General features: G+C 44.6%; 1 protein-coding gene across 4 annotated transcripts in view; it reads left to right on the top strand.

The window, feature by feature from the left end:
• Positions 1-20988, top strand: part of Cgnl1 (cingulin like 1) — a 152652-nt gene extending 131664 nt beyond the window's left edge. For all 4 annotated transcript variants that reach the window (XM_040274720.2, XM_040274718.2, XM_005316615.5 and 1 more), the window contains 7 exons: positions 886-1047; positions 3812-3901; positions 15356-15439; positions 15770-15894; positions 16900-17008; positions 17331-17494; positions 18471-20988. In XM_040274720.2, coding sequence (XP_040130654.2) covers positions 886-1047; positions 3812-3901; positions 15356-15439; positions 15770-15894; positions 16900-17008; positions 17331-17494; positions 18471-18606 — 870 coding nt within the window. In that variant the 3' untranslated portion in view covers positions 18607-20988. The remainder of the gene's footprint in view (positions 1-885; positions 1048-3811; positions 3902-15355; positions 15440-15769; positions 15895-16899; positions 17009-17330; positions 17495-18470) is intronic.
• The last annotated feature ends 482 nt before the right edge of the window (positions 20989-21470 follow it).

Genomic DNA, 21470 nt, shown 5'->3' with positions numbered 1-21470 from the left:
TCTATTCTTCAGTCTGTGCCTTCTTCTACCCCCTGTACCATCTCCAAGAGGGTAGAACTTTGAGAACAAAAGAATGAGCCTTGGGCTTCAATGAATCAGGTCACCCAGATGATTAAGAAATATCTACTGTGTGCTGAGACGGCTGTCCCCACTGGGGAGATTCAGAGAAGTTACAAACAGGCAACTTTGGCCCTTGACAGGCTGGTTTGTCACTTGCATTTTCTTCAAAACTGTTAATTTACTGCCATCTTGTGGATGAAATAAACCACTGTGAGTTACGATGGCTGATCATTTTCTTCTACAAAGCCTTGGCTGTCACCTAATGTACATTTATTGTTAGATTTTTGTGCCTGCAGGTTGCTTTGAGGTCATTAATTTAGTTTTTGTTTTATTCTAACTTTAAAGCTCTTTTGAGTGGTGCTGATACAGATGGGCAATGAATCACTTTCTGGAAAGCACTAACCTAATTGAGTGACCCTTGAGTATTTTGAGCTTGACCCATAGGAAGAGCTAGGTCTTGCACTGCAACCTAGTACCAATATGTCCATACACACATATTAGTATCCAGTACAAAATAACCACAAAACAATATCTGTTCATATTGATATTTTGTTTTATTTAATAAAAAATGTCAATCTGTATGTCAGAGACTAAATTTATGACCTAATGGGTCACTGTAGTTGGGAAGCTCTCTTTTTTGCAGCAGAAGAATCTGAGACCCAGAGGGAGGTGGGACCTGCTCAAGGTCTTCTGATCTCTAAGAAAGTAGAAGTTCACTGGATTCTCTGTGCTTTGGGATGAGCTGCATCTAATGGGGGTCACTGTGCTAGTGATGTACCCCAGAATCCCTCACCCACAAAACACATACACTCCTTGTCTTTCTAGATGCGGTCAATGGAGGAAGAGTTACGGGACTACCAGCGAGCTCAGGATGAAGCACTCACAAAAAGACAGCTTCTGGAGCAGACCCTGAAGGACCTGGAATACGAGCTGGAGGCCAAGAGTCACCTCAAAGACGACCGCAGCAGACTTCTCAAGCAGATGGAGGTCTGTGGGCCCCATGGGAGGGAGCTAGAGAGGTGGAAAGCCAGGTCAGGCCACCAGGAAAGCAGCCTGTCTGCTCACCCCACAGCCTGTGGGAAGCCTTGCAGCTCTATTCGATCATCAGCCAGATGTTATTAAGGTCATTTCTTGATTTGGTGGAGAAACTGGTAATTCATAGACCCAGAGAAGTTCCAGCCAGCAGGGATGACAGGCACAGTTTAGTCTAAATGTCCTGTCTTATAGAGGAAAGGGAACAGATTCCCTAAGAAGTTAGAGGACTATTTCTGAAGGCACAGATAGCTTGCTCCTTTGGGTGGTGCTTCCAAATACGAAAGCTGCAAGCCAGCTGCATGGCCCTCCATGGGCCTTGGACCCAAATCTCCTGTCCCCTAGATCATCAGCACCCACTGGCTACACCACACACTCCATCCACAGCTGTCTATTGCCTTCATATATGACCTAGCTTTGCTAAAGCTAAGCAGCAGACTGTGGCTCCATTCCTTGTTTACAAAAAAGACTCTCAGAAATGGCTCAACCCGGTTGCCAGTTGGGGTTGAAAATGCAACACTAAAAAATTGTAAAATTGAAGTAGCAGAATCTCCTCATGGATAGTCGCTGAGGATGACAGGAAGAACATTAAGGTCGGTGCACCTGAACTTTTAAAAAAGAATAATCCTCAAGAACAAAGCCATGTCCAAACCAGAAACAAATACACACACACACACACACACACACACACGTATTGCCACTGGAATTTAGAAAGAGAGATAGGCTAAAAATTGAGCCTCAGACTTTTGGGGGAGAGTGAAAATTGTTAAGGTTTTGATAAAAGACAGACAGTGCTCAAGAGATGGCTTAAATTCAGAATCAATGGAATTCCTGATTCAGCTTTGCAAAGAAGCAGAAATAACTTTTTAAAGCCTCCAGGGGACTTAATAGTTTATATCTAGGGAGTGATGTTTCAACCATTGAAGATTTTATGAGATTGGCCTCTTTTAGAGACCAGAATAACTTGATTATGGTTTTATTGCTTTTTTTTATAAGATTGCTCTATTTTACTAACTCTTAGTTCTGGCCTTTGTAGGGGAGGTTATTTTAAGGCAAGCTAAGGTCAACCCAGTTAACTAGAAACGGATTACTCTAGGTTCAGGCAACCTGGTTTAAAGCAAAAGGAAGCCCTTCAGGTAGTGGGAAAGAACTTTGCTGTGATGAGCCCTGGCCTGGACCTTGCACTAGTCTGGATTTGGGACAGGAAGAGAGTCCCAGTAAGAAGTGATTTTAGCTGATGATTGGGTTGGGTCATCTCCCTCTGTAGTTGACTAAAAAGAGCATTTCCTCTGGCTGACTTAAGGTCCGGAGGCAGTGGCATAGCTAAGCTTCATTTGCCCCTCTGCATCATTCTAGAGATTTTTCCATTAATTAGAGAATGACTGGCTCTCAAGGTTTTTGCCACCACGAAAGGTGCTCAAGGGATATTTTCTTCTTAAGAGATGGCTGGCAGGACTGTCTTGCTATAATGAATGTCTTGTCTGGTCCTTCCCTAGCACTTAACAAATTCATTCTTAGGATTTGAGAGTTCTCCTAGTGATGGACATTTTCTATAAACTCAGACACTTGGTCTGTTGGATATAAATGCAGCCCTTGGGGATTGATCCTTGGTTTCTGACTGCACTGAAACAGAACAGGGGAGTAGATAACCACTCAAGAAACAGGCAGCTTGGGATAGGACCCAAGTCTCTGTCCAGAGTTGGCTTTTTGGACTTTGTTCCTGGGAGAGAGTTTTTTAGTTTTCCTATAGGTTATGATCAATACCAGGGGAGGTCCTTCACAGGAGTTCTGAGAGTTTAATTTTTGATGCTTATCGATATATCCATCCCTTGTCCATCAGCTTTGGCCATTGCAAATTCATATACAAATGCTGCAGGCTCACATTTAAAAACTCAGAATGCCGATTGCTTTTAAGTATGTGTGGCTCTGAGTTTACCCAGATCTATGACTAATCTACTAGTGTCAGGAGAAACACAGCCATAAACCCCACCATCCCCCAGTGCTAGATGGGCTGGTTCACATTGGAAGTCTCTTTTCATACACAAAACTGCTTTGAAATCCTTTTCTCTTAACAGTCAGTGATATTAAATTAGAAGCCAGCAAGGAAGACAAATTATTCATTTGTGATGATGAGTTTACCAGAACTGGCCACCAGGGCTCTGTGTATTCAAAGGCAGGTTTGGAACTAAATAGTGCCTGGAGCGCCTGGTTCCCAGAGGAGAGGCGGGTGTGGAAGGCTGCTGCTATGCTTTCAGGAGGAAGGTTCTTGGAAACTCTAAGCAGGAGGGAGGAAAAACATTGTCTTGAGCATGAACTATTTAGAGAAATTTGCCTGGGATGGTTTCTCAGGCCCCATGTTAATTTTTAACAGGCAACTAAATGGCTTAGGTAGATCTATTGAAAATTGTTGATTCATAGGGAGAAAAAAAAGACTTAAAGGAGACATGCCAAAATATCTTTAGATTTTGTGTTCAGGATTGTGGTAGTTTTTTCTTCTTTTATGTATTTTCTGCATGCACAATTACATTTTATATTACAAAAGCAATAAAATGCATGGTTTTAAAAATACCTGCTTTGGGAAGTAGAAGACATATCTTATTCCTATACCCCAATGCAACTGAGTTCTCATTTGCCTTGGGGTTTTCCTCCCACAAGCCAATGCTTGCTTCTGATCTGAGTCCATGACAGTGAAATAACTTGTGTGTGATTTCTTTCTCAGGACAAGGTGTCCCAACTGGAGATGGAACTAGAAGAAGAAAGAAACAACTCGGATTTGCTGTCTGAGAGAATCACTCGGAGCAGGGAACAGGTACTGTACAGTATGACAAAGAAAATGAGAGAGGTTAAACATGAGCATTCAGTGAGGACAGGGAGAGGAAGTTCATACCATATGGAAAATGACAAAAAACTGAGTATTCTTCACCATAATGAATCACTAGAATGAGAGAATAAGTGACATAAAGTAGAAGGTTCCGACAGTCTATTAACTAGAATGGGCTAAGTACTTAGCCCTGAGGCACTCAGTTTTTGGTTCATCAAGCCATTGTGTGACAAGTGGCAGCAATACTATGTTAGGTGCAGTAGAAAGCAAATCCATGCTGTTGCCTTGTAAGCAGTTCTCAAGGTAAGTGGCAATATGTACACCCGTGAAGCCTTCACTCAACCATAACAGTACCTTCTGAGTGAATGCTTTTTCAGTTTTGAATGAGTTTCACTTAACATTAGATCTTTAAGACAGCACTGTGAGGCTGTCCCGGGTGGTTCTTGTTCTCATGCTGTGGATAACTGCACCAGTTTCCCAGGCTACTCTCAGTGTTATCGCAAGGGTTTTTTTTTTTTTTTTTTTTTGGTTGTGTTTCCATTTCTTGATTAAGGTTCAGAGGGACTATGTGATATCCTTGCAATGGTGGAGCTGGAGAACAGTGGTCCTATCACTTGAAAGTGGTGACACTGTTAAGTAGTTTCTGTGCCCCCAGTGCATGCCCAAACCACTTGACTGATACGAAACTTTGGAACAAGAATTCAGAGCACTCTGTGGCTGTTTAAATCTGCCCTTCAACCTCAACCCTTATTTCCATGATGCCTGTTGAACATGGGTAGAGACTTCTCATAGGATGTGTTTTTATGGCAGTGTAACTCTATGCCCGGTACTGAAAAATGGGAACAGAGAAATTGAACATACACTAGGATTTTGACTGGGATTTTTTTTTGGGGGGGGGAGGGGGCTAGGATTAGCATTAAAAAGGTTAACCCCTAAACCTTGGAATATTGCCATGTATCAATTAAGAAATTATTTTATAAAAGATTAAAATTAAAAATCTGAAATGCAAGTGATCTGGGCAAAATCTTCCCTGTCTGAAAGGGGACTTTCTGTTCTCCCATCTGCTCCCTCACGTACATTACCTCACTCAGGATGACAAGAATAGGGGGTGTCAGTGTTTAGGGACACAGTGAGCAGGCAGCCCCTGTTCAAAACTGCAGGTGATCTATGGCTTTTTTGCACCTGCCCTGTTTCCATGCTGACAAGAGCACTTTGTAATCAAATGTGATGCTCATACTGCTGTGCTCCTGATGATGAAGGAGATCCAGACTCCATGGAGCCCAAGTTCTGCCTGTAGGTTCCAGGGCTGTGCTAATGGCCTTATAGCATTTGGGGGTGGTGGCAGCTGCTCAGGCTTAAGCTGCAGAGGTTAAGAAGTTTTCTGAAAATCAAAGCCCAGACAGAGAGCTCAACCTTGACACTTGGCCCCCAGAGTTCTTAGGGAAGTCTGCATCTCTTACTGGAAAAAACAGCATTTTGTTATGCGTTCCCAACAGCTTAGCTAAGTGATCACATTACCACGGGGCATTCCAGGATCTGCTAAGCATTCATAATGACAGAAGAGTGACCAGGAATTTGTTTTGCCAACCCTTCTTGTGACTTATGCCCAAGAGGAGGAGTGGTGGGAAAGTGTGGCCTCTCATCAATGCCCAGGCAGTTGAAGCAGACTTCCAGTCTCATGTTTTATACCAAAACCAAAACTTACACTAGAATGAGGTTGGCTCCTTTGGCATGGCTGCTGGCCCAGGACTTTGAGGTACCTGGCCTGGGGTCGTTTTGGCCTCCTCCTTTCCCTCTGAGTAGAGCACTTAGATTGTGGCGATGGGTATTGCTCTCTAATATGGTCAAGGTTGACTGAGCCAAGGTCACTGAGCCAAGAACCTGACGTCCATCCAGGGAGGAAGTTAAGGGTTGCAGGAAAGAGCTCTGGCCTAGAGTACCTGTCCTGCTCCTGCTTTAGTCCAGGGGACTCTGGGGAAGCCCTAGCCTCTCAAACCTATGAAACAAGTTATTAATCCAGGAGATTCTGAAGTCTTTTCTAAATTTTAACCTTGAAGTGCATTGAGAAGGTTTAATAAAACAAAGTATCCAATTCACCCTTTAACTCTCCCTGAATGTAAAGGATACACCCAAAAAGAGGAGCTCTGCAAATGTCTGTAGCTCTTTTCCCTATTGGCTCTTTCCCTCTTCTCTTTCTTCTCACTGCATTCTGAGGTATGGAGGAAAACATCTGGTGTTTGTTATAAATGGAGAAACTGAGCACCAGGTTCAAACTGATGTAGAAACTGGTAAAAACCAAACCCAAATCCCCAAGATAATGTGCTCTGTCTTCACTGAATTCTCAGAGCTTCTGGCCTTGGCTGCAGGAGCTGAGAGGCAGAGTAGAGAAATGTGTTGACTGAATACCTGCCTCACTGGAAAGCACTTAGTGCTCAAAGTTGAGGTTGATCTGAAGCTTATTGTCTGCCTCTTCAAGTGAAGGTTGTATAGAGAGTTCTTGGGTGTAGGCAGTTGGGCCCTCATTGTGAAGTTGTTTCAGTCCACTTAGGTTAACTTCCAGGGCCACATGCCCGCTGCTTTCATGCTAGAATCAGAACAAGTAAAGAGAAACTTGCAAACCTGAGATCCTTCATCCTAGCCCTGCCAAATGCTGACCCTATGACACCCCCTTAACCCCCTGGTTCTTAAGGAACAGGAAATGGTGCCTATTATCCTGAACCTGATAAATAGCATTGGCTCTAAGAATCCCAGCCAACAACCAAGAGACACCAGAAAGGGAAAGCATGGGAAAATTTGGATCTTGCTCTCCTTAAATTAAAAAAGTTAAAGTGTATCTCTCTTTACTTAAATCCTGAATTCTTGTAAGATTCTCCCCCTGAATCTTTGCTCCCCCCACCCCCCAACACCTCCCATTCTTTCCCCTTTTTCTGAGAAGGTTTCCCAGCAGTACTGGTGAATGGCCAACCCCTCAGATGGAAGCTCTCCAGATGGTTCCAGAGATTTGAGGCTCTGAGCCACCCAGTGGTTTGACCAGAGTCTTGCAGCAGTTAGCTTCAGAGGTTAGCCTTAGTTCTCCTGGTTCCAAAGACAGTGTTCTATCTGCTAATGCATGTAAAATGTGATGGATACTTACTGTGGACCTGACATTGTGGAAAAGCTACAAAATTAGCTTGGTCCCTGTTCTTGAGGTGCTGAGATTTGTTTAAGGAAATATACAGATTTAAAAAATGGAAAACGATAAGTAGCAGATGCTAAGCGCCAAGGGGAAGGACGTGAGCAGCAAATGAGGGAAAGACCATCCTAGCAAGGGGGATCCAGGCAGAGTTAAAGGAAGCTTAACCTCAAGTCAGCTTTGAAGAAAGAGGAAGACTGATACCAACTCAGAGGAGGGGGAATGGAACATGAGATGCAACGAGTGACAGGAACCAAGTTGGGAGATAAGAATAGACATATAGCATGCTGAGGAGCTAAGAAGGGACAGGTGTGTTCTGGTTTCTGTTGGGGAAGGAAAAGAGATTAGTTTGGAAAAGCAGATTGAGGCTTTTGAATGGCTGTATCTTGAAAGCAGTGGGGACCCATCAAAGTTGTTCAGTACAGTGAAGCATACAGGGTTCTAGAAGATGAGTGTAGCAAGAGTTGGGGTAAGGACAGGAGAAAGGGAGGAGGCCTCAACTGGGCTGTTCTCAGGGAAGAAAGGAACTGAGACCAAGCCCTCCATCCTTTTTGTGCATCTGTTTTGTTCTCTTCCTTATGTATATATTTGACACTTAGTACCTGCTGGTAACATTAGTTCCAAACCTTTCTGAGGTCTTTTCTCCCCGATACATGCTCAGAACCTATGATTCAGACTGACAAAGTCAGGGAATCCTAATTGAGAGAAAAGTGTTTAAGACTTTTCGGAGGCTTGGACTCTTTGTTTTTGTATTTGGTTGATAGGGAAGAGAAGGGATATATACGGATGTGATAAAGTGATATTTTTTAATACAACAGAGGTGAAGAAAGTCTATTTTCATACCCAAATGTAGTTTCACCATACATGGAAAGGTTTCTAATGGACATAGAAGTTGAAGGAGAATTCAGTTCAGTAATAGGTATTTAACTGGTTTAAATCTTGAGAAATCTCGTTTCCCCTCCTTCCTCCAAAAACCATGTTTCCATTTATAGTGATTGTCCTCCATACTGTGGATTCTCCAAATGCCAAGGGCTGTGCCATGTCTCTCACATGCTTTCTCATTGTTTTCAGGGCTCACAAGGTACAATGACCAAATGTGGTCACAGGATTTATAAAAGGTGGGGCTACACTTTAACTCTATGTATGTAAGGCTTTTGAAGAGCTCCCCTTCCTCCACAAGTACATCCGAACCTTTACTCCTAAGTTAAAAATAATGTCATGGTGTTTCTTTCTTTTTGGTACTCGGAATCGAACTCAGGGGCACTTTTCTACTGAGCTACATCCCCAGTCCTGTTTCTATTTTTTATCTTTTTGAGACAAGGCCTTGCTAAGTTGCTGAGGTTGGCCTCAAACTTGCATCCTCTTGCCTCAGCCTCCCAAGTCACTGACATTACAGGTGTGTACCACAGTGCCTAGTGTCACTGGTGTTTTTTTTGAGATGGGTGAGGATTTAAGTTCACCTGATCATCCTGTGACTCTCATTATGAGTACAGGATTCAAATAGCCAGAGGGGTGTCTAGCTTGGTGTTTAAATGTCAAGCCAGCTGGAGTTCTGGTGTGATGGGCAGTGTTGTGCTGGCTGGTGGATAAGTGCAAACAGTTAGCAGGGCTGGGCCTAAATAGGAGGTAATCTCTTGGCCATGGAAGCCAGGATCACCCAGCCCAGTGGAAAGATGACTCATATCCAGCCCAAGCCGCTCTTAGGCTGAGGAAAAATACCAACTTGAACTTCGGGTAGCTTCACTGTCTTTCCAGGGGCTGAGCAAGATTGCCTTGTTGCCTGGGCAACTGCAGGCCAAACCCCAGTGGAAAAAGCTGCAGGCATCTGCACTCACTTTTGGGAACTGCTCCTCAGTGGCCAGTTCACACCTGCTCCTCAGTGGCTGCCGTTGCCAATAACTAAGACTGTGAGTCTCCTAGACAGGAAGTAAGCGAGAGATCAAAGTGGGTTTTCTCCTTTTTCTTTTAGTTAAAATGATCCAAGGCTCAGAACTGTCTTTTATTATACTGGCTGCTCTAAGACTTGACATTACAGTTAATTTATAATAATTTTCTTGTGATTATGATTTTCAAATCCAGCTCAGGAGCCTAGGCCTGCCAGGCTCTTCACAGTCCGATGATAAACACAGGTGATGGGGTTAAATATTGTTATTAGCAATCATAAATATCGTTAGCTTTTCATTAACCCAAAAGGCAGCTGCTTCTAATCCAGAGAGCAGGCTCTGGTCATGGGTATTGCTTATGTAAAGCCCACGGGAATCTAATACCGTTATTTTTCTGATGTAAATGTTCAGAGTTTAGCATTCTTTCAACCCAGCTGTGATAAACTTTGCCTCTGCTCCTGTTCTGTTTTCAATTTGACTGGAAAGTTTGTGTCTATATAATATAGTTGTAAATAGCATGTAAAGCACTAAGCTTATATAGAAATGTTTCTGGCCTTGAGTTTTCTTTCTTGGCCCTAAGAAGGAGGCTGGCCAACCCAGGCCAGGTGCTTTTCATTTTACCCATATGGACATGGTAAGAAAACTCTGATCCAAGTTCTTGGACCCAGTCTTTGAGATTCCTGTATTGAGAAGCACAGCCACAAGCAGCTACTACTAGAATACTTCTGGGTTTGCAGTGAGACCATCCTTCTCAGGGCGTTGTCCACAAAACCTTGTAGAATACCTTGTATAAGGCTCCACATAGTGGATTTATTTTAGAATGCATTGTCAGACAGTCCTTTTTGAAGAATGTTTGCAAAAATATTCAAGAAAAATCATAGTAACTGTTCAGTTTTATGGTTGCAATTTTAATCCTTCCTGTTCTCCAATCTGATTTATTTCACACTTTCATTTTAATAGCCATCTTTTGAGAGGATGTGGTGGACTATGAATAATGACCATTTTGCTTTCCATTTTCCTTTGGGGAGTTGCCATTTGCCTGGGGGCTCTCCAGGGAGGGCTTGAACTTGTAGAGACCCTTGGGAATGCTGCCCTGTTCAGAGCTCTCTGTGCAGGGAGGTCTGTTTCCTAGTGGGATGCACATTTCCCAGCTGCTGGTAATGAGGGAGCAAGACAGTGGTTCCTGCTTTCAGTGCAAATTTGTCTGGAGCCCCCAGCTGAGTGACTATGACAATCCTCAATCCATCCCCCAGGACACACACTGCCTCGCTACACTGCAGACACTTTCTCTGGGGCTCTAAAGTCCTTACTAGAATTTCCTCTTCTGTAGCATTTTCTCCATTTATTGAGAGATTATGGGAAGGGGGAAAAGGCATATATGAATTTTAGTAAGAGTACCTGGGCTAGAATCCCAAAACTGCTTCCAACTCCCTCGGACTCAGGCATGTTTCTATCCGTTTGGAAAAGCATGGTGGCAAAACCTGCTTGGGTTTCTAGGAGGATTCATGGGCTCAGATATAGACTCAATGGCCCAGCATCTGGCTTGAGAGGGGGCTCTGGGTACTTCCCTTCTGGTCCCCTGACCTATATGATCACAATGGGACTCTTGCCTCTGATCTGCTGGACTTTTTTCTTTTGGTGTTTTTTGAACTTACAGTGCACAACTACTTTATTTCTAAATATCATTCTTGTTCGACCAGCAGATAGATAAAATGGTCTCTGTATCCCTTCAGTTGAGGAAAACAACCTCTTTTCTCCCTTTCTTGCCTTTGACTTTCCTTCTGAGCTGTAGGAATCTATATCCCTGAGCCCTGGCTTCTTTCTCCCCTGGTTTAGAGAAAGTTGCCTCCCTACTCTGGTGCTGAGCCCAGTGTCTGGACCCTGCTCTTCTGCTCTCTTGCTCATACTCCCTTCTTTTTGTCCTCTATAACTGTCCCTCCTCCATGACATCTTACCCTCACCTGCTGATAGGTGCAGGGTTTCTCTGTTGCAGACTCTAGCTGTGTTCTCTCCAGCCCTCTGGATGTTCACCTCCATCTCTGCTTTAGTTCTGGAGGAATCTGTGATGAGGGCAGTCAATGAGTGGGTCTTTTTGTCACAGTGTCTGTATGAGACCAATAATATTATTTAAGCAATGAATGGACCCACTTGATCATTTCTGTAACCATTCCTCTGCATTCATAAACACCTGCCCACTGTCACCTTGACAATGTATATTTTCACCTTCTCCTCTATAGGGGGAACTCCCAAAGGCAAGAGAGGGTGGCTACTTTTGCCTAAGGCAGGGTCTTCTGGCTTCTTCAGAAGGGGCATGATGCAGGAACCTGAGAGTAGACATCATGTCACAGACCAGCTGGAAGGGTCCTCATGGACTATCTTATTCCCGTTCCTTGTTTAGGGATGAGGAGCCTGTATCCCAGATTAAGATGAATAGGGTCACACTCAGGTGAATGGCAGAGCGATGCAGAGAAGCAGGTCCAGTGCTGCTAGTCTGTGTGATTGCTTCCCACCACATTTTTGTGAAAGGTGTGCCCTGTCCTTACTGAAGTGTGGGATTGGGCCTCAAGGCCATGATCAGACTGGCTTTCCCTGGGGGGAAGCATGTCCACAGTCCATAGCTGGGCTGTTCCGATGACCTCTGCATGTGGGTTTCGTCAGCTGGTGCAGAAACTGTTCAGAGTGGGTCTGTGAGCCTGCATTCGTTATCTGTGGACTTTGTGCTCATAAGCAGTTACAGGAAATGTTCCAGTGCTTTCTCTGCAACATGTGATTCTCAGGACTCTGGGGTAAGTGGAATGGAGGGGCTGGGGCGGAGTGTTCCGGGATCTGCCTGCTGAGCCTTTGCATTGCTGGCATTTTTTCCTTGCTCTCTATAAGATGCCCTAAGGAAACTGGATGACCTCCCCTGCTTTCTTTTTCTTTTTTTAAAATTTTTTTTAGTTGTTGATGGACCTTTATTTTTTTTCATTTATTTGTATGTGGTGCTGAGTATTGAACTCAGTGCCTCACACATGCTAGGCAAGTGCTCTACCACTAAATCACACCCCAGCCCCTGGGTGTTTTCTTTTATTATTGTTTTGGTTTGAGACATATTTGTTCATCCTTTGGATACACTATGGTCATTCAATACACACACACAGTACGTGAAGTCAAATTGGGTCATAAGCATTTCAGCTCTTCAACCATTAATCATTGTTATTTGGGGGACTTCTATACTCTCCTAGTCATTTTTAAATATCTCATATTTTTGTAGTTAGTGCTGTGCTGAAGAAGAACCAGAAGTAATTCCTCCTCTCTGTTTTGGTGCCTTTTATAGAACTTCTCTCTCCCCTTGTTCCTTCCCTTACCTGGTAACCTCTACTCCATTTTGACTTAGTAGTTTCCACAAATGTATGAGAACATGTGGGATTTGTTGTTCTGTGTCTGGCTAATTTAATTTAACATAATGACCTCCAGTTCCATCCATGTTGTTATAAATGACAGGATTTCATTCTTTTTTTTTAATAGCTGAATAGTATTCTATAGTTTAAATATGCCACATTTTCTTTATCCATTCACCCACTAAAGGCATTAGAGTGACCCTCTATTTTAGCTACTATGAATAGTGCTGTAATAAATGTGGGAGTCCAAATATCTTTTTGTTGCAATAATTTCTTCTTGAGGATACACCCAATAGTGGAGTTGCTAGAGTATATTGTATTTTTTTTTTTTTGAGGGATTGCTCCACTGTTTTCTATAATAGATATACACTGTTGATGGAAATGTAAATTTGTATAAGAATTCCTCTTTTATATGCCAGCATTTTGTTTCATAGCTATACTAACTAGGTGAGATGATATTTTGCTATAGTTTTGTTATGCATTTCTCTGGTGATAAATGAGACTGAGCAGGGTTTTTTTTTTATTTTTATTTTTTTAGGTACTTGTATCTTCTTCTAAGAAGCATCTATGGTTTTTTAGCCCATTGTTGAATTGGAGATGTATATGTTATATATATATACACACACACACACACACACACACACACACAGAATGATTCAATTTTTTTGAGTTCTTTGTTCTGGATTTCAATCCCTTGTTGGATGAATAGTTTGCAAATATTTTCTCCCATTCTGTAGGTTATCTCTTAATTCTATTGATTATTTCCTTTATTGTGCAGAAGCTTCTTAATTTGATATAATCTCATTTTGTTTATTTTTAGTTTTGTTGCCTAGTCCATTTTCATTTTTCTTTGCAATAATTTTAAAAGAATTGGAACAGTTCCATAAATATTTTATTGAATTCAACAGTGAAGTCATCAGGAACTGAACTTTGTTTAGACAGATTAATTCCTGCTGCAATTTATTGACTTTCTTCAAATTGAGATCAGTTTATGGAGAATTGTTATCTTTTGGAAGCGTCATGTTTCCTTCCATGTTTCTCTGTCCTTACTTGTTTCTCTGTCTGCACATCTTGTGTAATGTTTGTTTCTCCCAATTTTATGAAGTAGCTTTTGTTGGAAAAGATTTTGCTCATTTAGATAGCATATAATTTTTCAGTTAGATAAGTGGTTTGGCTATAGGGGAACTTAAAAACAGTCTGTGTGACTGTCTTTCATATCTAGTGCCTCAGCAGTCTAAACTGCAACAGTTCCTGAAGGCAGGGGTATGATTTTGCTTCCAAAGGTGTGTATCAGAGTTGAGCCCTGATGGTGCTGGGGTTGGGGGCAGCAGCTGCTACAGTCTCAGAGGTGTGAGTTGTGGAGAGGATTGTCTCCAGATCTCTCAGGACAAGGACAGGGGACTCCAAGGGTTTTTGCACCAGCAGCCATGGTTCCTGTGCCACCAGATGTTAAGGAGATCTTCCCCAGGACTGTTGGGATGAATGCAAGAGAGTTCTGGAGCCTTTCCTGGGTCCCTCTGATGAACACAAAGGGTACTTTGGTTATGGCACTGGAAACTGGGATAAAGTTTTGGAACTCAACTTGTGGCCAGGTGAGCCTATTTCAAATGCTCCACAGGCCCTGTGGGTGGTTCAGGAACTCTTATCTGCCTCTCTTAGCCATGTTGGACCCTGGAATGTGTTTCTCATCCTTAAGGAATGGGTGATTTTACTGAACGGGCTCACCTGAGTTCTCCTGCCTTCTTCAGGGTGCCCTCTGCTGGTTAGTTCTGGGACCTCTGCTCTGATATTCAGTGTCACTCCTGCTGAGGAGGTGCACTGGCACTGAGGAGAGGAAATGGTGACAGGAGAGAGGCTTTCTTGCTCATGCTGCTCAGTGAGGCTCCTCTCCTACTTCTATATGAAGTTGACTTCACTTCAGAGCCTTTGGTCAGGGCCTGGAGCTGCCCCAGGTTCTGACTTCCCTTTCTGGAATGAGAAAGGAAGCCCTTTCTGAAGTGTGGCCTTGTAATGCAGTGCAGGAGCTCAGGTGGATACTCATTCCTCTCTAGTGCCACTTCTGTAGATCTTGGGTAAGTTGAGTGATTCATCCTGGTTTGCCTGGGATTTTCCCCATCTTAGCATTGAAAGTCCTGTGCCCTGAGAAATTCCTCAGTCCCAGGGATACTTGGCAGTTAATCCCCTTATAAGTGATTAACTTCCCCAAGCCCTAATGTCCTCAGCAGAGATAATATTGCCTGCTTCTCAGGGTTTTGGGGGGAATGTCACAGGATAGTAGTGCAGTCACGGAGTCTAAGCGAGTGTATCAAGTTTCCTAGGACTACTGTAACAAACTGGTGTTTTAGAACAAAGAAGCATTGTCTCATGGTTCTAGAGGCCTTGAATCTGAAATCAAACTGTTGGCAGAGCCTCAGACCTGCAGGAATCCTTCCTTGCTGCCTCCCTTGTTTCCAGTGTTTTGCAGACAATCTTTAACACTTCTTGGATTATAGATCCATCACTGCAGTCATCCAACATCAGAGGGCATTCTCCCTGGATCTTTGTCTTCACAAGGCAGGCATCCCCCTGTGTACATTTGTCTTTGCATCCCGACTCCCTAATTTTTATAAGGATACCAGTCATGCTGGATTAGGGCCTACCTCAGTGTCTCTTTTAAACCTGATCACTTCTGCAAAAAACCCTCTTTCCAATTAAGGTCACATCAGATCTAGCAAGGGGTACGGTGTTAGCATATCTTTTGGGGGAGACAATTCAGCCTATAACAGCTGGGTTAGCTGTGATGGTTATTGTTATTCATATAACTATCCTCACAATTTGGAAAGCCAAGAACACATAAGAAATAGATGCTGTGTCCAAGAGCAGACATCATGCGGGGTCCCCTCTCAATCAGCCTTCTTCATGAAGAGACTTGACTTGGTTGATGGAATTCAGCTCCTGGGAACCATTTCAGTACAGAGTTTGTAGGACCATTTCTTTAACCTCTCGGCTTTTGTTCTGCTTGTTATAGATGGAGCAGATGAGGAATGAGCTACTTCAGGAGAGAGCTGTGAGGCAAGACTTGGAGTGTGACAAGATTTCCCTGGAGAGACAGGTGAGGGCAGCTGGCCCCAGGGGCTTCTACCTGCCCATCCCCAGAGTTTTGTAAAAGGACAAGCCCAAGCTGTGTGAGGCTTGGGAGTCCGAGGACCTGCCATACAACTCCTTTCAGGTTCATAAGGGGGATATTATAGTCTCTTTCTTTGACCCTCTAAAACCCAAGGTCAAGGGTATTCTCTACAACCATCTGTGGGCTCCCCAGGTCCTGTAACCCAGTGTGTGCTAGCATGGACATCACCCAAATACTTGGCTTCATCTCATATTCTGCTTTGCTCAGAGAGCATGGCACACACACAGCCCTCACAATCTCCCTGTCTGATTCCAGAACAAGGACTTAAAGAGTCGGATTATCCATCTGGAAGGTTCCTACAGGTCCAGTAAAGAAGGGCTGGTGGTGCAAATGGAGGCCAGGATTGCAGAGCTGGAGGACCGTCTGGAGAGTGAGGAGAGGTGAGCCTGGTACAGGGTGGGGCAGAGGCCCTGGTGGGTCATGGTCATCCCATTAGAGTGCTTTTATGCCAGGTATCTCTTCCCATCCTTATTAGTACAAATAGAAGGCAGAGCAAGTACAACTTTGCTGTTATTATTTCCATTTTATGGGTGAGAAAGCTGACCCATCAGAGTAAGTGACTTGAGTAACATAGCTAGCTGGACCAAGACTTATATCTTGGTTTCTAAGACCACAGCTTTTCCACTATGCTTACTGTTTCTCTCTCTGTCCCTTCAATAAAACAGCTTGCCTCACAGCAACTGAATTTGAGTCAGATTAGAGATCAGGGGGCTAACTCTGCCCTGAGGACCAGGTGCATCCAAGCAGAGATGAGGGATGTGAGCTCAGGTCGCCATGATTCTCTGCAGCTCTCATTCACAGGCTGAGGACCAGCACCAGGATGCACTTGGCCAGCCTTAGTTTTCCTCACAGCTTCTCACTTTCCTAGAAGGGGTGCAGTACACATGCATATGTATGTGCTTCTTTAGGAGGACTTTTAGGGAGCAGCCTGGAGTGGACCCAAAATGCCAGCAGACTGTAACTCTTTGCCATACAAAGTTAAGTGCTCAGGGGGGCTGGGGTTGTGGCTCAACTCTTGCCTAACACGTGTGAGGCACTGGATTTGATCCTCAGAACCACATATAAATAAATAGATTAAATAAAGGTATTATGTCCATCTACAACTAAAATAAATAAATAAATAAAGAGTTAAATGCTCAGGAGTAGAAGAACTTGGGACAGGCCAGCCCAGCCCTTCCCTGGCCTTGCCACCTTTAACAAGGCATGCCCTTTCTCATAATCTCATTTCTTTGTCAAAAAGAGTGGTCCTGTATAATTGTCTACCTTCCCAACCTCAAGCTCGACCCTAAGCTCCCCTGGTGAGAGTGTCCCCTCCTCTGCAGCCTGGGCTTCCTACAGGGCTGAGAATGAGGGGGTGCTCAGTTCTGCCTCCCCTGCTCTTCCAGGGACCGGGCCAGCCTACAGCTCAGCAACCGAAGGCTGGAGCGGAAAGTGAAGGAGCTGGTGATGCAGGTGGACGATGAGCATCTGTCGCTGACCGATCAGAAGGACCAGGTGAGGGCACCTCTTGTTCTCAGATGAGATCCTGTGTCTGAGGCAGGGAAAGCAGGAGGAGGCCAGATGCCTGGAGTGAGTGGGGCTGAGTCCTCCTCTTGACTTTCATCACAGAATGGAGACTTAAAGCCTACTGAAGTAGGAGGTCTCAGTAAACTTCAAACCCTAAACTTGGTCCTCAGCAAGGATGCTCTTTTTCCATGAGACTGGTTGCCCGAGGAGGAGGTGTCTGGGCCCCTGGCATCTCCTACCAGACCTCTTCTATGTCCTAGCTGGGTTGGGCCTTCAGCCAGCATTCAACCCGCCCTCTCTCCCAATGCAGCTGAGCTTGCGCCTGAAAGCAATGAAGCGACAGGTAGAGGAGGCTGAGGAGGAAATCGACAGACTGGAAAGTTCTAAGAAGAAGCTGCAGAGGGAGCTGGAGGAGCAGATAGATGTGAACGAGCAGCTGCAGGGGCAGCTCAATTCCATGAAGAAGGACTTAAGGTGGGTAAAAGTGGTGGTCTGTGTTGCCCCGCCCCATGTTTGAGGAGCTCTTGACGCTTTCACAACATTCCCATTCCTGTTGTCCCAAGCCAGTTCCTTATTGTTGCCTTTTGGGGTCATCCCATCCTAGAAATGAAAGTCATTTTGCCTAACTTGTCATTCCACATATTCAGTAAGGTCTCATATGTCATCCTTACATCAGTGCTTCAGTGTCATACTCCTGTTGACCATAAAGGGAAACTGAGGCTCAGAGGTCAGACTAGCTCTCACCAACATGGAGGGACAATTCTTGGCCTAGCCTGTTTATCTCATGGAAGACTGGCATCTCCCAAGCTCCTCTCCTGAAGTTCTAATGATGAGGATAGATGGGGCAGGATGGTTGCTTTCCCTACCACAGGATCAGTGCCTAGGGCATTGAGGGGAGGGTTGAGGTTAGGTTCGTGCTCAACTATAGAGTAAGCCTTTCTTGGAGACTGGACATGCCTGGGGGGCTCTGTGCCAGTTGCCCAGGTAGTTCTCATAAATGGACAAAAGGCTTTAGCCCTTTTAGAATCCTATAACACAGGGCATCTTCATTAGGAAACTGGCCCTAAGGTCAGCATTAGGGTGCAACATTTAAGGAATCAAAATAACATTTTAATGCAACATTTGAAAAAAAATATATTGCATATAATCTGACGAATAAGGTATGAAAATTTTAAAATATTAAGACAGGGTCAAAAACAATGCCTGCCAAGCCATATTGGAGTTTGCATCAGAGGAGGAACCAATACTACTGATCCTGGCCCAGCCTTCCAACATCAATTCTGGTAGTGAAAGGTGGGCAGTGGGTAGTTTGTTACCTGGAGGAACTGAGGTGCAGAGCAGTCCATGGGCCGGTCTGGGGAGAACAGGGAACTCAAGATCTTCCTCCATCTCCAAATTAGAGATGAGCCCTAGCCAGGGCCAGGAAACATGCCCCTTATTGTTTCAGCAGACTTAAGAAGCTGCCCAGTAAAGTGCTGGATGACATGGACGACGACGACGACCTCAGCACCGATGGGGGAAGCCTCTATGAGGCACCACTGAGCTACTCCCTTCCCAAGGACAGCACCGCCACCACCCAGATCTGAGTCCACTTCCAGGGCCGAAGTGGCCCATCCTTCCTAACGGACACTGCAGCCATCCAAAGCAGAAGGAAGTGTGTCTCGAGCTGAGACCCACCACTTCCTTTTCACACCACATGCCGGTTCCTCAACCTTATATTCCTCCCTAGGGTCTCTCTGAGGTCCAGTGGCTCTTGGATCTTATGGAGCTATTGCAATTTAAAACGAGGAAGAGAAGCCAGCACACCCAATGGGGCATTTTCAAAAATGTAATTTGATAGGCTGAAGGCCCCGTTCTGCACAGCCGTTTTCCATGGCCACTTTCATTGGCTGCTTCTGCCCTCCTCTCCTTTGCCAAGAGAAAGGGTCCGAAATGCTAGTTTTTCTTGACAGTCACTGTGCAGATGAGGAAGTGACATGTAGACTGTACATATTTTAACCAGACCTTCTCCCAGGCAGCTGCTGTTCCATTTTGGAATATGCCAGAGCCTTTGTAGGGTGGCTCATTTGTGAAGTTCACACACTATATTGAGTATTCTTTCTTAAAATATGAAGCTACTAGATTTTAAGTGTTAGAGAGTAGAGAGAGGACGAAGAACCAAGACCACTTTGAAAATCAGAGTTGGACAAAAGGAATTGACATAGTGACAGTGGATAATCAATACTGCGAGTCGGTATTCAGGTGATCTGGGTAAACAGCTTGATGACAGAAGGTCGCTTACCTGTAGGCTGTATCTATGACCTTGGCTACTTATTTTACCTAAAATTATAGTTTTTGAACCATGCTAAGACCAGTGCCCAGTCGCCACTTATACAGGTGGGGAGGGGAGACTTGTAGGCAGGGTGTTTAACAAGTGGTGTGGTTTCTGTAAGGATGGGGCCCCGTTGTCATGTCTCCTTCCTCCCCCCAACTGCCCTTGGGCCTGGGATGGGGAAGATAGCAGGGCACAGGGAGACAGGGTTCCTGGGCTTCAGTGACAGGACAGGGCTGGAGGCATCTAGTGAAGTGATGGAGGAAGGGGGAGATGGGTTGTGTGTGGGGGATTAGTGTGAGGAAGACAGAAGTTCTTGAAAGCTGGGGCATGTGTAGACAAGAGGTAGGTTGAGCTGGAGCTCAGATGGACGTCAAGGAGGGAGGAAAGAATGGCATGATATGCCAACTGAGGGCTTCTTTCACCCTCCTGCAAGCAGTGACAGGGAACGGGTGAGGTCTGGGGCAAGTCACGGAGCCCACTCAGCAGGATTCAGAGTGATGGGCCCAGTTGAAGGATGAGTGTCTGGAGCCAGAGAACCAAGCCCTTCTCCACCTCCAGGGTTACTGTCCCCTCACCATGGCTGGGGGTGGTTCTTGCCTCTGCTTACCCTCTGGGTGTGGACAGATTCTTCCTTTTAGCCCTTAACCCATTTAGCAAGTACGTCCTGGGCACCTGTGATACATCAGGTGCAGTCCTTGGCCCTGGGACCTCAGCAGTGACGAGAACTCCTCCCCTCCTGGAGTTCAAGGAAGAGGGCAATAGGCAGTAATCAAGCTGACACAGGGCTGAGCACCTCCATGCCCAGCCCCACATGCCTCTGTCTTCTTGGGGAACGTGACTAGTCTGAAGTCACACTGGGAGGGGGTCTTCCTTTCTCTGCTGCATTACTATCCATTTGCCAATGAGCCTGCTCAGAAATGCCTTGGCCTACTCTGAACTCCAGACAGCACACCTGAGGACTTTGGGAGGGAGCATCTGATTTGCTCCTCATTCTGGTTAATTCTTTCTGGTAGCTGTGAGGCTGGCAACAAGAAGCAAAAGTGCTCCTGAAGAGAAGCAAAGCCACCATTCCAAACACACACGTTACCACCCAGATAAGAGGCCTCCAAACCTGTGAATGATTGCACATTCCTAAGCTGTAATGGAGTTGGCATGCAATACAGCAGGTTGGGAAGCTACTGGAAGGGATTGACTGGACTGAGATTTAGGGAGATTTTTTTTTTTTTTTCCAAGTCCCAGCTCAACTCATTACCCATGACCTTAACAGGGTGCTGCCTTGGACAAGATGAAGATTAGACACAGGTCCTTCCTAGTGTGAATATGCTATCATTATTTGATTTTATTATATATACATATTTTGTCTATTGCTTTAAAAACTAACCCTGCTCAAGAGTTTTCTTTAGCTAGCTTGAAGAAAATATTTTATGTAAAAACAAATATGTGGCCAAATGCAATGTTGAGACAATCACCATATATCTATTATATTTTTCCCTGCTTTGAAGTGTCCTTCTATCATGCCAATTGGCTTATTCTGTTGGTTTTTTGCTTTTGGGTATGGTTTGGTTGCTTTTTATTGTCATGGGGAAGAGATGTTCTTATTGTGGCTACCTCCATGTAAGATTTCCTTTCAATAAACAGCATCATCCAATGAGAATCATGCCTCTTCCACTATTTTTGCTACTTTATTTTCTCTAGAACTTTTTTTAGGGGGGAAAGGGGGTAAGTACTGGGGATTGAACTCAGGGGCACTCGACCACTGAGCCACATCCCCAGCCCTACTTTGTATTTTATTTAGAGACAGGGTCTCATTAAGTTGCTTAGTGCCTTGCTTTTGCTGAGGCTGCCTTTGAACTTGTGATCCTCCTGCCTCAGCCTTTCAAGCCACTGGGATTACAGGGATGCACCACCAGGCAGAACTTGATTCTGTGTTCTCCAAGAAACTGTCAAGGTGACTGTAGTTGGGATCTACTAGAGGAAGGAGAATTTAGACACTTCCTGTCCTGGAACCAGCTTCTGAAATAAAAAGGTGGGGGAGTGCTCTGTGGTAGATGTTAATAACCATAATAAACAGGCACCTTGGTTTCTTCCTTTCTCTAAACTCAGGTGGGTTCTCCTGCCATCACAGGAGAACCTGTG

Source organism: Ictidomys tridecemlineatus, chromosome 5 (genome assembly GCF_052094955.1).
Source record: "Ictidomys tridecemlineatus isolate mIctTri1 chromosome 5, mIctTri1.hap1, whole genome shotgun sequence".
NCBI classification, from domain to species: Eukaryota; Metazoa; Chordata; class Mammalia; order Rodentia; family Sciuridae; genus Ictidomys; species Ictidomys tridecemlineatus.
This window is presented reverse-complemented; position numbering and strand designations above follow the sequence as displayed.